Source organism: Alosa sapidissima, chromosome 12 (genome assembly GCF_018492685.1).
Source record: "Alosa sapidissima isolate fAloSap1 chromosome 12, fAloSap1.pri, whole genome shotgun sequence".
NCBI classification, from domain to species: domain Eukaryota; kingdom Metazoa; phylum Chordata; class Actinopteri; order Clupeiformes; family Clupeidae; genus Alosa; species Alosa sapidissima.
In genome coordinates this window covers 21,142,732-21,159,550 of record NC_055968.1, presented here as the reverse complement: position 1 = coordinate 21,159,550, position 16,819 = coordinate 21,142,732, and the positions used below count along the sequence as shown (strand labels likewise).

Here is a 16,819-nt window from a genome sequence, read left to right as displayed (position 1 = left end):
GATTGTAATGAATATGGGCTCACTGCGAGCTTCTCTTACCCCATCATAACTTGTCTCTAAATGAGTCTGTCAAACATTCATTGCAAATTAAACATTTAGCAAGTCAGTCTGTCTTGTCTGTGTGTGTATCTGAGTCATGAGTCATGTATGTGTGTGCTTGTCAGTCTATAACTGTGTGGAGTATGTGCATGTATGTCTGTATGTGTACAACTATGAGATATTGTGTGTGAGTGTCTGTGTGTGTGTGTGTGTGCGTGCGTGCGTGCGTGTGTGCGCGTGTGTGTGTGTGTGCGTGTGTGTGTGTTTGAGTTCAGGTTCTCTAGCCAGCCCCTGCTCTCTGTATCTGTCTGGCCATCTCACCGCGTCGCTACCCCTCTTCTTTGCTGTCAACTCTGACGTCTTGTGGCTCTCCCCCGTCACCCAGCTCAGATCTCTCTCCGTCTGGGACGGCCAGTCGGTGGTTCTCCTCACCTGTCAGGATCAGTGTCAGTCCTCATATGGCTTTCTCGCTCTGCTGAACGCCCAGACTAGTATGTCCACGGAGAGACAAGACGTGCACTGGCCATGTGTGAGTGCCTGTTGTCCACCATAAGGGTCCCCTATCACAGATGTCTTACAAGGACGCTGTCACAAGTTCTTGATCTTTCCGTCACTTTCCGTATAGGGTTGCCATTGTTCAGCGTGGTTGTGTCCTTACTTCTTAGGTGTTCAAAAGACTAGAAGGGCTGCAATTTAAAAAGCCTTCTGCTCAGGAGTGCTCACAGCATCGCTGTGGATGGTTGTGTGTCCAGTCTCTGTGTGTGAGCATTAGCAGGACACTGATAATAACCAGGAGTATGTGACATTCCCCAGTTGACCTCAACACCCAAAAACAGACACACCATTCCACCACACCCAAGGCTTGGTCTTACCCCATTTATGACATTTTCTTCACTTAATAATACACACACACACTGGGTTTAGCTAACAAACCACAGGAAACGCCTCTCCTGTGGTTTGTTGGTCCTCAGCAAGTAAAATATTTTTTATTGTGAATGACCAACACCACACAATGCACAACACATATAAGCATCATATTTCACACTTTATCACATATCATAGGCAGTTATTTGGTACAGGATGCACAAGCCAGTAATATGGAAATATAAATGTGTGACATTATCTCGTACTGAAGTAACTGAGGTGATGACACATAGGCTATTAATATCATGTTTGTTGTCCTTGAATTTGAATCGTATCTCTCTTTCCGTCTTGAGGCACGGATTTTGATATGCTGGGAGAGCCACCTGATTGCTTTGTTATTGCGTAACCTCTAAAGACACGTTTAATAATGCAGGCCAGGGATTGCAGGGGTGAAGGCAGTGGCATGGAAAACCTTACCTCAATGCAAGAGTATTGTCTTTGGGCAAACCAGACACTTGAGAGGGCTGGGCATGGTGAAGGGAGTCAGAAATCTCACATGACACACAGACACAAAGAGACAGACAGATAGTTAGATACACAGAGAGACAGATAGTTAGATAGTGAGAGACAGGCAGACAGTGAAGCACACAGACACAGACACATTTAAAGCCCATAACATTTAGCAAACATCTCTTCACGCTCCATGATCTGGAAACAAACAAAAAGGGGGCAGTCTGTCCCCCAAACAAAAACAAAAGAATCTGTGTTTCTCTATTATTGTAATAAGGGAGGGGTGAGCTATACTACTCTGATGTGTTTTGTCTGGTTCTTGGTGAAAATATCATGTACGTATGTTGTTTTGGAAAAAAGCGTCTGAAATTGAAATATACCGTAAACATAAATAAACAGGACGTCATGGTCAATCGCTGACTGCACCTTTAATGCTAATTTAATAGCATAAGCAAGATCAACGTAATCCTCCCACATGCCACACAACAGCTTCATGCACAAGACCCTGTACTCAGTGCCCATTTGCACTTTGTCTGTAATTTACATTAGTGCCCATGGACACAAAGATAGACAGACAGACAGACAGACTCACAGACAGACAGGCTCACAGACACATATCCCTCCATGAAGACCCTGTGTGACGCTTTCTGGTGCATGGATTCTTTGAGTTGTCAAAGCCCTGCGTAGCATACCAGAGGAGCGACCAGATTGCCTATTGATTTTCCCCCATCCAGATAAGCGCGCTTTCATTCACAGGCCTAATGGGGAAGACATGATGACCGATGACACTTCCAAATGTGGGTGGCACATGGCCAAGTCTGTATGACCTATCCTTACGTACCTCAGACGGCTGGACCGCGTGTCCGGCCTTTGACATTGCATGGACAGAACACACAGAGGTATGGAGACAGGTTCCGGTGATCACATAGAGTTTGACTGAAGTAAGAGGAAAAAGGGGCATTTCATAATAAACTGATAGTAGGCAGGAAAGGAATTGAGGTAGATGTGGTGATGAGAGGGAGAGAGAGGGAGAGTCAAAGGAAGATAAAAAGAGATGAAGGTAATTATAGTGAGGTGAGCAGAGTGTGAACAGAGATAAAGATATGAAGTGAAGGAAAGAGAGAAAAGGAAGGACGGAATGAGGAGGAAGGGAATGAAACCGAGTAGAAAGGACAAGAGGTGAAAGGGGGTGCAGCCAGAGCAGGCAGGAATTTGGAGAGAGAGAGAGAGAGAGAGAGAGAGAGAGAATGTGGCTGTGGGAGTTTAATTAACTCCAGTGGCCATCTCTCTCTCTCTCTTTCTCTCTCTCTCTCTACTCTGTCCTGAATCAGCATTTCTCCATTTTGCTGCAGGTCTGCAGAGAGAGAGAGAGAGAAACTGTGTAAGAGAGAACACAAAAAGGAAAAAAGGTGGGTAACTGAGGGGAAAATTGAGACAGGGAGAAAAGAAGAGAAATAAATGTGAGTCCTGGACAGAGCATCAAACTGACAGCTGTGCAAATGAACTACTAGGGCCTACTATAGAACTAAAGAAAACAAAACAAAAATGGCTGTAAAACATTAGCAATCCTTTTTTTTATTAATTCATTCATCAAGTACTAATAGGATACCTTCTCTGAATGACAAACAATGTGTTTATATGTGTGTGTGTGTGTTTGTGTGTGTGTGTGTGTGTGTGTGTGTGTGTGTGTGTGTGTGTGTAGGCAGGCCAAGGGACATAGGATGTGCATAAGGACTACAACGCATTTACGTGCACAGTAATGAGTAGAATATCCCCACCTAGTGGCTATTACAATGCCATGACAATCATCAAGTACCATAACATGCAGTCACTTTACACTGTCTGATAACCACGCCATGTTCTTTGCAAATAACACCTTTGTACCCAAATGTAGAAGTAACGCTCTGGGATAAGATAAAGACAAAGCAACAGGCCAACAGCGGGACCTTATGGCCAGTAACATGGGTAAAGCAACGTCGGTCAAAACATTATCTTCAGACTGCCTCCATTAGACTGCTATCCATCAGTGAGGGAAATTCCAAAATGTCATTTTCTTGATGACAGCATGACTAAGCTGGAAACCTTATCCATAGGGGCATTTAGGGCAGATGTTTCACTGTAAGGGGAATTCCCTTGTAAAGCACACTGTAATAGTAGGCTATAGGCTAAACCCCATACCAAATAATGTTTTAGATAGATAGATAGATACTTTATTGATCCCCAGGGGAAATTCAAGTTTTAACACTTTTTGCAAAACACCACACACAATTCTCTACCTTACACACAGAAATCTATCAGGAAATAACTTGATATCTGTTTTCAAATACAACCTATCAAAATACCACTCTTATTCACCAGTGCCTCACTCCCACTCCTCACATGTGCAACTTTACTGAACACCATCCAATCATTGCCTTAATAGATAGGCCAACACTCAACTGCCCCCCCCCCCCCCCCCCCCATCAACACACACACAGAGAGAGAGTAATTTATGTCTTTGGAAAAATCAGCTTCTTCAAAAGTGTCTTTGGTTTCTATTCTAGGCTACATTACATACATGTGGTGGTTGTGTATTTCACTTTGTCTTTTTCCTGTGTGCTGTAAAATACTGTATTTCTATCCATCTATGTTTACTGTGCATCCAAAAATGTCATCAGTGTTTTAGCAAGTGCTTACGTAGTTTTGAGATGTCTACAATATTTTGAATAGGCTACTGTGTTTCATTTGCCAGGAGATATGAGGCAATTTGCATGAGCAATAGTTTTTGGGGGGAAAAACAAGACACAGAGCTTTGAAAATGTGAGAATCATTTTAAATCTCTTGATATTATATATCAAATATGCATGAACACAAATAAGACAGTCCATTCTAAAGCTAAACCTTCGCAGTGGTTCAGCACTAGGCCTTATGTTTACAAATGAAAGCATTGACATCACCCTTTAGAAAAGTGGCACGCCCCCTACCTATCTGCGTCCAGTCATAACCCTTTCACTGTTTATAAGGTTCGGTGGTACGTTAGATTAGCTAATACGTGCGAAGACTGAGACCACACTGAGCCCCTGTAAACAGGACGAAGCTGAAGTTGGCCGCACATTCAGAATGCGGTGTAGTCAAGTTTCGATTCCACCTTAAATATTGCAATTTTCTACCGTCAGGGGGCAGTGCTGACTGCAAATACGCGATGACACTGGCATTTGCCTGGTAGCAGACGAACATGTAGGCTACTCCTCACAGACGAATAAAAGCCTTTTTTTCTGGTGACTCCATTGTCGACCAATCTTTAAGTAAATGATACATGCTTTCTGTCAAATAAATCGGTTCATATTGCACTTGTTTGGAGGGGGGGGGGGGGGGGGGGGGCCGATTTGGAAGCTTTTCTGCTTCTTCTTTACACGAGCTATATTTCATATTTTACAATTTATGCACTAGATTTGATACCCATTGCCCACACATGATTTGCCGTGATATTACACATCCCGATACAGTCTCTGAGCTTTCATTTGACACCATGCATGGCCAATTTCGTCGTGAAAATTACATTACATTTAGCAGACACTTTTTGACCAAAGTGACTTACATATGTCAGCTATATTACAAGGGATCACATTGTCCCCAGAGCAACTTGGGGTTAAGTGCCTTGCTCAAGGGCACAACGGTGGAAGCCGGGAATTGAACCGACAACTTTCAGGCTACTGCACGCTAGCCCAGCTCCTTAACCACTACACTACCACCGCCCATATGCCACCGCCAAATTCACCCTTTTATTACAGTGCATGCAAATGCACTGTATTGTTATTCCTTAGACTTCTTCCGACTTATTTTTACAGTTGCACTGTATTGTTATTCCACGGGCTTCTTCCGACTTATTACAGTGCATGAAAATGCACTGTACTGTTCTTCCAAGGCAACAACAACAACAACTTCTTATTATTATTCCGCTTACCACTTTTTCCGTACGCAATTTCTCTTGAACAGTTTAACTTAGAAACTTCGTTCAAACTTTGTAACGTAGGTCTTCAAACGGACCAAGCTGCTATGTCTTTTCAACTTTGAAACTTTTATACTTTTTAAACTATTAAAGAAAAACTTTTTTAAAATCCCCATAGACTTAACATTGCTGATTGTGACATCATAATACAGCCGTTAAGCAATTAGAATCCTATGGCAGGTGTTCAGGCCACCTGGATCAACTGCCAGTCTCAGGCTTTAAGCATACAAACTGGCCTTATTAAGACTACACATCCTGTTCAACTGCCTCCTCTGCCAAAAACTGTTTCAAAATAAAAGTCCTCACTACAATATTTCACTGTTAAACAATTTAACCCTTTAAACTACTGAACTTTTCAACTGTTCAGCCATTGTAACTGTTACTTGTCATCAACTATGACTCCTACCCACTGTAGCTAGTTAGCATGGTTAGCATAGTTAGCATGATGGTTAGCATAGTTAGCATTGTTAGCATGTTAATTAGAATAGTTAGCATAACTGCTAAATATGATTAGCTAGGTTAGCTAAGTTACATGGTTAGCATAGTTAGCATGCTAGTTAGCATCATTAGCATAACTACTAAAAATGATAAGCTAAGTTAGCTAAGTCACATGGTTAGCATAGTTAACATTGTTAGCATGCTAGTTAGCATTGTTAGCATAGTTATCATTATAGTTTTGACTAAACTATTAGAAAACATTAGCTAAGTTAGCTAAGTAATATGGTTAGCATAGTTCACATTGTTAGTATAACTGCTAAAAATGAATAGCTAAGTCACATGGTTAACATAGTTAGCATTGTTCTCACTACAATAATCTACTGTTAAACCATTTAACCCATTAAACTACTGAACTTTGTTAGCATTTTTAGCAAAACTGCTAGAAAACATTAGCTAAGTTAGCCAAGTAGCATGGTTTACATTGTTAGCATGTTAGCATTTTAGCAAAACTCCTAGAAAACATTAGTTAAGTTAGCTAAGTAGCTAAGTTAAACTATTTGAATATCAACATTCATTAAACTTTCAGTCTGTCAACAACTTTTAAACTATTTACATTCAACTTTTAAACAGTCTACTCTTAAACTATCATTACTCTATCTATCTATTAAACTAGATGTCTATCAACAACTTTTAAACTATCTACATTCAACTTTTAAACGGTCTACTTGTAAACTATCATTAAACTATCTATCTATTAAACTAGCTGTCTATCAACAACTTTTAAACTATACATTCAACTTTTAAATGGTGTACTTTTAAACTACCATTAAACCATCTATCTATTAAACTAGCTGTCTATCAACAACTTTTAAACTATCTACATTCAACGGTCTACTTTTAAACTATCAACTTTTATTAAGCTTTGCAACCACCATGTCTATCCTAGCATCACCGTAGTAACCATCTCTGTATTATCTATTTTAACTATACATGATATTTTACATCACAACTTTTGCATTTTCATGCACTGGTAATTCCTTGGAATTGCATTTCTAGTTATTATTCTTCCAGGCTAGCCTGGGTGTTCCCATGCTGCCTTGCGCGCGATTTGATTCACGCTGCTAAGGCAGCCTGGAGACCATGGAGCACATTTTCGCCTGAGATAGGGAATCAATCACAGAACAGGTGGGAAAGCAAGACGCATTTGATAGACATCCGTGGCACCCAATAAACGGATCTGGGCATTTTTTTCAAATACGAGAAAATGAACGTTTGGTTCCCAGACCACGTCTCATTGAGAAGTGGTGGCGCTAGCCAGGCTACTTCCAGGCCCTAATTTGACTTGAACCGCTTATCGTAGAAACTTGATTCAAATTCTGACACGTAGCTCTTGAACCAAATTGTCGTTCTATGACTTTTCATATTTCTACGACTTTTACTTTTTGAGATATTAAATAAAAACTAAACTTAAAATTCTCCATAGACTTAACATGGCTTTATGACATCATAATAGGCTATTAAGGAAATAGAATGCAATCAACTGCACCTGTGCTCTTTCACTGACTGCCTGCAGCAACTTGAATGAAACCTCTTCCTGTGTGTCCCTCTCCATTCAACTGAATAACTCACTTCTCATCCCAACTTTCTTTCACTTCTTTTTCTTCACTTTCTTTCACTTTCTCTATCTATCTCGCCATTGCTCCCAATTTCAATAACTTTTAACTATTCTTACTTTTTTTTTTACTATTTACACATTTCATAGCATGGCAACCACTATAATGACCCTAACAACAGCCTAGCAACCACCTTAAATACCCTAGCAACAACCTAGCAACCACTTTTATAGCATAGCAACCACTATCATTACCTAGCAACAGCCTAGCAACCACCTTAAATATCCTAGCAACAACTTTTATAGCATAGCAACCACTAAAATTACCCTATCAACAGCCTAACAACCACCTTAAGTACCCTAGCAACAACCTAGCAGCCACTTTTATAGCATAGCAACCACTATCATTATCCTAGCAACAGCCTAGCAACCACCTTAAATATCCTAGCAACAACTTTTATAGTATAGCAACCACTAAAATTACCCTAGCAACAGCCTAACAACCACCTTAAGTACCCTAGCAACAACCTAGCAGCCACTTTTATAGCATAGCAACCACTATCATTATCCTAGCAACAGCCTAGCAACCACCTTAAATACCCTAGCAACAACCTAGCAACCACTTTTATAGCATAGCAACCACTATAATTACCCTAGCAACAGCCTAGCAACCACCTTAAGTACCCTAGCAACAACCTAGCAACCACTTTTATAGCATAGCAACCACTTTCATTATCCTAGCAACAGCCTAGCAACCACATTAAATACCCTAGCAACAACCTAGCAACCACTTTTATAGCATAGCAACCACTATAATTACCCTAGCAACAGCATAGCAACCACTTAAGTACCCTAGCAACAACCTAGCAACCACCTTAAGTACCCTAGCAACAACTATAAGCTATAAGCAACAACTATAAGCTATAATTATAGCATAGCAACCACTATCATTATCCTAGCAACAGCCTAGCAACCACCTTAAATATCCTAGCAACAACTTTTATAGCATAGCAACCACTAAAATTACCCTATCAACAGCCTAACAACCACCTTAAGTACCCTAGCAACAACCTAGCAGCCACTTTTATAGCATAGCAACCACTATCATTATCCTAGCAACAGCCTAGCAACCACCTTAAATATCCTAGCAACAACTTTTATAGTATAGCAACCACTAAAATTACCCTAGCAACAGCCTAACAACCACCTTAAGTACCCTAGCAACAACCTAGCAGCCACTTTTATAGCATAGCAACCACTATCATTATCCTAGCAACAGCCTAGCAACCACCTTAAATACCCTAGCAACAACCTAGCAACCACTTTTATAGCATAGCAACCACTATAATTACCCTAGCAACAGCCTAGCAACCACCTTAAGTACCCTAGCAACAACCTAGCAACCACTTTTATAGCATAGCAACCACTTTCATTATCCTAGCAACAGCCTAGCAACCACATTAAATACCCTAGCAACAACCTAGCAACCACTTTTATAGCATAGCAACCACTATAATTACCCTAGCAACAGCATAGCAACCACTTAAGTACCCTAGCAACAACCTAGCAACCACCTTAAGTACCCTAGCAACAACTATAAGCTATAAGCAACAACTATAAGCTATAATTATAGCATAGCAACCACTATCATTATCCTAGCAACAGCCTAGCAACCACCTTAAATACCCTAGCAACAACCTAGCAACCACTTTTATAGCATGGCAACCACTACAATTACCCTAGCAACAACCTAGCAACCACTTTTATAGCAAAGCAACCACTAAAATTACCCTAACAACAACCTAGCAACCACGTTAAGTACCCTAGCAACAACCTAGCAACCACTTTTATAGCATAGCAACCACTATAAGTACCTTAGCAACAGCCTAGCAACCATCTTAAGTACCCTAGCAACAACCTAGCAACCACCTAGCAACCACTTTTATAGCATAGCAACCACTATAATTACCCTAGCAACCAACCCAGCAACAACTTTGCATGCACTGTATTTCCTTCAGGAAATGCTTTTCTAGTTATTCTTCTTCTTCCAGGCCCTAATTTGACTCGAACCGCTTATCGTAGAAACTTGGTTCAAACTTTGACACGTAGCTCTTGAACCAAATTTTCGTTCTATGACTTTTCATATTTCTACGACTTTTACTTTTTGAGATTAAAGAAACTAAACTTAAAATTCTCCATAGACTTAACATTGGCTTTATGACATCATAAAAGGCTATTAAGGAAATAGAATGCAATCAACTGCACCTGTGCTCTCTCACTGACTGCCTGAAGCAACTTGAATGGAACCTCTTCCTGTGTGTCCCTCTCCATTCAACTGAATAGCTCACTTCTCATCCCAACTTTCTTTCACTTCCTTTTCTTCACTTTCCCTCATTTTCTCTATCCCTCTCTCTATTTCTCCCAATTTCAATAACTTTTAACTATTCTTACTTTTTTTTACTATTTACACATTTTAAAGCATGGTAACCACTAAAATGACCCTAGCAACAACCTAGCAACCACTTTTATAGCATAGCAACCACTATCAATTATCCTAGCAACAGCCTAGCAACCACCTTAAATATCCTAGCAACAACCTAACAACCACTTTTATAGCATAGCAACCACTAAAATTACCCTAGCAACAGCCTAGCAACCACTTTTATTATCCTAGCAACAGCCTAGCAACCACCTTAAATACCCTAGCAACAACCTAACAACCACTTTTGTAGCATAGCAACCACTATAATTACCCTAGCAACAGCATAGCAACCACTTAAGTACCCTAGCAACAACCGAGCAACCACTTTTATAGCATAGCATCCACTATAATTTCCCTAGCAACAGCCTAGCAACCACCTTAAGTACCCTAGCAACAACCTAGCAACCACTTTTATAGCATAGCAACCACTATAATTACCCTATCAACCAACCCAGCAACAACTTTGCATGCACTGTATTTCCTTCAGGAAATGCTTTTCTAGTTACAATTGAAATCCCATGAGCTGTTTTTCATACTCCACAATGTATGCACTAGACTTGATACCTATTGCCCACACAACATTTGCCGTGAAATATTACACCACATCCCGATACTACCGTCTCACAGCATTCATATGACACCCAGCATGCCAAATTTCGTCTTGGAAAATTGCCATTTTGGAATATGAAATTCCAATTGTGGAATATGAAATATAGCTCATGTAAATTAAATCTATGAAATATGCCCATTTTCCATTGAATGAAATATAGAGAATGTAAATTAAATGTATGAAAAAGGGCCATTTTTCACGATGGAATTTGGCATGCAAGGTGTCATATGAAAGCACAGAGACTGTAGTTTCGGGATGTGGTGTAATATTTCACGGCAAATGATGTATGGGCCATAGGTATCAAATCTAGTGCATATACTGTGGAATATGAAATATAGTTCATGTAATTTAAATGTAAGAAAAATGGCCATTTTCCACGACGAAATTTGGCATGCTGGGTGTCATATGAACGCTGTGAGACGGTAGTATCGGGATGTGGTGTAATATTTCACGGCAAATGTTGTGTGGGCAATAGGTATCAAGTCTAGTGCATACATTGTGGAATATGAAAAACAGCTAATGGAATTTCAATTGTAATAAAAGGGTGAATTTTCACGACGAAATTGGCCATGGTGTCTCTAATGAAAGCTCAGAGACTGTAGTATCGGGATGTGGTGTAATATCTCACGGCAAATCATGTGTGGGCAATGGGTATCAAATCTAGTGCATAAACTGTAAAATATGAAATATAGCTCATTTAAAGAAGAAGCAGAAAAGCTTCAAAATCTGAAATGAACCGATTTATTTGACAGAAAGCATGTTGTATAATATACTTAAAGATTGGTCGACAATGGAGTCACCACAGGGGCGCCTGCAAGAATTAATGCTATGGTACGCACACCCATCACCCCCCCCCCGCAAAAAAAAATTCACTCGTGAACAATATTTGTCCGTTTTAGGTCGGTGCATTGGTCAGTCAGCAAAAAAGTAGCCTACATAGCATAACAACATCCACATGCAATAATACAACGACAACGTCTACAATGACCTATTCATTTGGACAACTTGATACAGCCCTACACGGGCTAAAGTTACCTTTAGTTTTGTTCTAGCGTAACGTGACGTCTGGCTTTAGTGCAGTCTAACGTTCTGACAAGCACACCAATTGCCTACCTTGTTCTTGTCCATCTGGAATAACTCCTAGCTTTGCTGCCTCCATCCTTTCTGTTTTCGTTGTTTAAAACTTGTGATATCCATGATGAGTATTGAGTTAGTGAATTAGCTCAACATTGTGTGCTGATATATATACATACATATACACACACACACATACATATATAGATAGCCGAGTAAAAGAAAACAACAAGTAGCCTATTCCGTGCCTGCGTGCGTATTCTCTCTCCTGCTCAAACAAAATGTGTGCACGTTAATTTTGATAACGTGTTCACTTACTTTACGTAATAGAAAATGGTAAATAGCCTGATGGCATGCAGCTAATGGGATACTGTGCATAGTTGGGAAGGTATGGTAGGCCAATTTGGTGTGAATACACACACACACACACACAAGGGAAATTTTCTCTCGCTGTTGAGTAGCCTGTACGCACAGTGCGTACGGACGTACACCTGCAGGCGCGCTGAGTCACCAGAAAAAAAGGCTTTTATTCGTCTGTGGGGAGTAGCCTACATGCTCGTCTGCTAGGCAAATGCCAGTGTCATCGCGTATTTGCATCAGCACTGCCCCCTGTCGGTAGAAAATTGCAATATTTAATGTGAAATCGAAACTTGACTATCGCATTCTGAATGTGCGGCCAACTTCAGCTTCGTCCAACTAAACAGGTTGGTAGGTCTTTTTCTGTCTTTTCGCTACTCTGAAAAATAATAGCCTAACACATATACTATGAAAACAATTCACGTTTAGCAAAGTTTTGCAGGATTTGTTGTGTCCAGCAGTCTTTCGTTTTCAGAGCTGCAAGCGGATTAGGGGAAAATAGGCTAGAACTGTAGCCTATCACAGCAAAACGAAAGTAAACAGACATAGCCTACACTACACATATTTACATTAATGACTTTAGAGGCTATTCAGGTTAACTGTGGCCTAACATTTGTAAGACGGGTGAAGGTTTGAAGTTGCGAGAATTAAGAATACATGTAAGAACTCTTTTTAGGAATCTCATTCATAGGCTAACACAGGCTAAACATAATTACAGAACAATCTTTATTTATGAATTCATAAATCTATTTAACTTTTGCAATAAGTCTAAAGTTAAGAAGAAATCAGAATTTAAGAAGTAGCCTATTTTAAGGGTTTGTGAATGTGGCCCCAGAATTCCAAGTAAGCACTGGTAAAGCGTCTAGGCTATGCGCTAAATGTAGGACGCTTTAGATGGGCCTTTCTACGGTTTCGGTGCCATAGGAATTTTCTGATTAATAACTTCTCATTGAAATATTTAGGATTATTCATGTTCATTTTTCAAGATGGTGATAAAAAGGATATTAAGTCGCCTTGGAGAGTAAGCAGGTCATTGACTGGTCTAGCCTACTTTCAGATTCAACAAACAGAAACAGCATCAGTAAGGCACAGAGAGTATGGTGTTTCTGTGTCAAATCATGCACTGTCTCAGATTTTTTCAGACCTTGTCTTTAATAGTGAATGGATCCCAAAACCAAGGCCTGTGAAATATTTCTGTTCAAATCCACCAATATATTAGTACACGCATTACAGTCACATCAAATCAAAAAAGGTTTAAAATGTTTAACATACTTTGTAATGTAGGCTTTTTTCCTCATCCTCCTCAATCACTAATATGGCACCGATTCTATAGAACCACTCTGGATACCAGTAATGACCCATTTTAATTTCTCTTCTCTGCAAAATATTGTCAACCAACTAAATCATAAAGGACTCACAGGTGAGTCCAATAGTATATAGATATAATATACTGATATAGTATTGTTACTATACTATAATACTATAATATAGGCTATATACTGACATTATAGTATAGAGTTTTGCTATAATAATAGTAGGGCAATTCCGCGCAAAACTGTCACGTCCATAACGCCAACAAAATGCCATGGCATTGTGTTGGCGTTATGGATGTGACAATTTTGCGCGGAATTGCCCTACTATTATTATAGTATATACAGTACAGTATATAATATTGGCATTGGAGAGTTTGGTTGTCAAGTAAATACACAATACACTGTGTGTGTATACTTTGCTCAGTTGTCAAGAAGTGAAGCACAGTACACTGTCTTGCAGAAATTACATGGTCCTGAGAGGGTCACCTGGTTCATAATTACAATTTATGTTATGTTATGTTATGTTAATTTAATTCTGTAAGGTAATAAGCCTATTGGCTCATCCTAATGGCTCATCTTCCTATGAAAACATAACCACATGGATCTTCTTTCAGGAGGGTTTACATCTTACTGAGTTAACTTACGCAGGTTTGTCTGTAGACCACATACTTGTACTACCTGGCCTGTCTGGCATAGACATCCTCCTGATTCATGGTTTAGATGTGTGCCAGAGTCAGGAGGGCTCAGGCCTCTGTGTTGCGCGTCATGCCAGACCCTCATATGTCATTTCATGTTTCTCACTCTTCCTCTTCAGTCACCATGGTGCCAGTCACTGATGAGTATGGATATGTGATACTCACAGGATGTAGTACATTCTTCCTTATGTCATACCTCTCACATAATGTGGTCAAAGCTCGCATGAAATACAATGTGCAGGTGAAAAACATTTTGCTATTTAAATTGTATAAGAATGTACCGGTAAAGTGATTTATGTACTGTAAGCATTCCTGATTTGAAAATGGCTTTCAATGTAAACATTTCTGTTGGCAGCTAAATAATCTGTAATAATAGATCATGATGGAAATCAGCAAATCAGCTCTCTATTTCATAAACATTTTTTATTATTAATGGCTGTTATTCCATCTGCCATTCCACAGTACCCTAAACTATACAGTGATGATCCAGAGACTGGAGATATCTTCAACTGCATTCAGAGGGCACATCAGAACACGTAACTATGAAATGAATAGACAGACATGGCATGAAATAGCCTTATTAATGTTAGACACTAAAAAACTCAATTTCTCTGCTCTTTGCAGAAATGAGGCCCTGACGCCTTTCTTGTTCTTCCTGGCTGTTGGGGGCATTCCACATCCAGTAAGTAAACAAGAATGTTGTATAACTCCAGTGCACTCGTCTTATTTATAAGGAGATGACATATGTTTGAGGAGTTGATTATGTGTGTGTTTGCGTGTGTGTGTGTTTCAGCGTATAGCCAGTACCCTGGGAATGATCTGGATTGTCAGCAGGGTGATATTTGCCAAAGGTTATTATACTGGAGGTAAGGACCATAAGTAAAAAATGAATGAACTAAGAGAGAGAATAAGCCTCTAATCTAAAGAATGTTTGTCTCTAAATGACCACTTAACAGCTTACTTATTCAAAGTGTCATATGGTAGGCCTACAAACGTTTTGTATTACAGTATATTTGTATTATTCACCATAGCATATTTTAGGCTGTGCAGTGTTTTAATCCATTAACATGATAGCCTGCAGTGCTGGATGTTTGTATGTTCTCTAATAGGTCAAACTAAAATGAATTTTCCCCGTTTTTAAATTCATGTCGACTAGTGCCACATCTGACCTAGGGCTAATCTTTATATCAACCATATCACAACCAACACCACAGTTATCCCAAAACCACTTCCCTCCAGCATTGCTACATTTTAAACTCTGGATGGATTAACCACACCACTATAGGTTGTCTAGGTAGGTCCTGCTGCTGATACAACATAATGTAGGCTAATCATGACTTATTTGCTTGGCAGACCCTTCCAAGAGGAGACGCGGAGCATTTGGAGACCTCGCACTTACCGGACTCTTTCTGACTGCTTTGAATTGTGGGAGACTTATGCTGGGCTGGGTCTGGAAATGAATAACCAGTGTACAGGATAGATTAATGAACGTGCAGTGAATTGACCAATTATGCCAAATGCCAATCGTTTGGATTGAGAAAGTCCTGGACAACAGCGCCACTTGTTCTCCCTCACCCTGTTTTTTTATACCCTGATGGAGAGGAATTAACTGAGGTGGATGTTGTGCTGATTCAATGTTTGGAGAAATCATTTACTATTTTTCTGAACTGATTGTGATGCTTCTACAGGGCATCTTGATGTAACATTTGTCAAAATTCATTGCAAATTACAATGCATACGGAAAGTATTAAAAGCGCTTCACTTTTCCCACATTTTGTTATGTTTGACTCATCTTAAAATGGATTCAATTATTTTTTTCTAATACTCAAACACTGAAAAAAAAAACAGGTGGAGTGTTTTGTGTAAATTTATAAAAAAATAAAAGACTGAAATATTCCATTTACATAAGTATTCAGACCCTTTGTTGTGACGCTTGTAATTGAGCTCTGGTGCATCCTACTTCTATCAATGGTCTTTGAGATGCTTCTGGGCAATTCCATGGAAAATTAAATTTTTTGTAACATCCATAGCGCCAATAAAATGCGATGGTATGGTATGATGTGAATGATTACATGAGATTTGAGCATTTGCTATTTTTGGTTGAAGAATGTAAATGAGAAAAAATGCAGAAAAAATGAATGCTATCATTCACATCATACAAATGCCAAGGCATTTCACTGGCCTTATGGATGTGACAAAAAGTCAATTTTCCGTGGAATTGCCCTTCTACAACTTGATTAGAGTCCACCTGTGCCTAAATTAATTCACTGGACATTATAAGGAAAGGCACACATCTCTTTATATAAGGTCTCACAGTTGATGGTGTATGCAGTAAAAACCAAGCCACAAGGTCGAGAGAATTGTCCATAGACCTGCGAGACAGGGTTGTGTGAAGACAGATCTGGGGAAGGATACAAGAACATTTCTGCAGCATTGAAAGTACCATTGAAAGAGCACAGTAGCCTCCGTCATTCTCAAATGGAAAAGTTTGGAACAACTAACAGTCTTCCTATATCTGGCCGCTCAGCCAAACTGAGTAATCCAGGACGAAGGGCCTTGGACAGATAGGTAACCAAGGACCCAGTGGTCACTATGAATCAGATCCAGGGTTCCTTTGGGTGCTTGGTTACCTGTCTGACCAAAAACTCTCCAGATTGCCCAGATTCCTAGCCTTCTCACTTGTGCTTTCTCCTCTGATTCACCCCACTGTTTCTCTATGGAGTTTAGATCAGGGAACGGCAATGGCAAGACTTGATTTTTTGGTACATTCACATGATGAACGATCCAGTCATGACCCACGTTTAGTGTCTTGACAGAGATTGATAACCTGGGAATAC

The 16,819-nt window shown here is 39.8% G+C and overlaps 2 protein-coding genes across 6 annotated transcripts in view; one reads left to right on the top strand and one right to left on the bottom strand.

The window, feature by feature from the left end:
- Positions 1-733, bottom strand: part of LOC121724966 — a 2,543-nt gene extending 1,810 nt beyond the window's left edge. The window contains exon 1 of the mRNA XM_042111969.1: positions 472-733. The gene's annotated coding sequence lies outside the window, so the exon portion shown is untranslated. The remainder of the gene's footprint in view (positions 1-471) is intronic.
- Positions 734-4,397: 3,664 nt separating this feature from the next.
- Positions 4,398-15,749, top strand: LOC121724967 (microsomal glutathione S-transferase 3-like). Of its 5 annotated transcripts, none has more exons than XM_042111970.1 (7): positions 4,398-4,482; positions 13,308-13,394; positions 14,102-14,223; positions 14,445-14,518; positions 14,607-14,664; positions 14,776-14,848; positions 15,336-15,749. In XM_042111970.1, exons 2-7 carry the CDS (start codon positions 13,328-13,330, stop codon positions 15,440-15,442), a joined length of 501 nt encoding a protein of 166 aa, XP_041967904.1. In that variant the 5' UTR covers positions 4,398-4,482; positions 13,308-13,327; the 3' UTR covers positions 15,443-15,749. The 5 variants fall into 5 exon arrangements, with proteins under 5 accessions (XP_041967904.1, XP_041967907.1, XP_041967905.1 ...); XM_042111971.1 differs by lacking the exon at positions 4,398-4,482 and adding an exon at positions 12,243-12,321; XM_042111973.1 differs by lacking the exon at positions 13,308-13,394.
- Positions 15,750-16,819: the final 1,070 nt, after the last annotated feature.

Excerpts from the sequence above, each read along its gene's own strand:
- LOC121724967 (XM_042111970.1), top strand. The coding sequence starts at position 13,328 with ATGACCCATTTTAATTTCTCTTCTCTGCAAAATATTGTCAACCAACTA. Across the intron at positions 13,395-14,101 it reads AAATCATAAAGGACTCACAG|TCACCATGGTGCCAGTCACT; the intron begins GTGAGTCCAATA and ends CTTCCTCTTCAG. Across the intron at positions 14,849-15,335 it reads CAAAGGTTATTATACTGGAG|ACCCTTCCAAGAGGAGACGC; the intron begins GTAAGGACCATA and ends TTTGCTTGGCAG.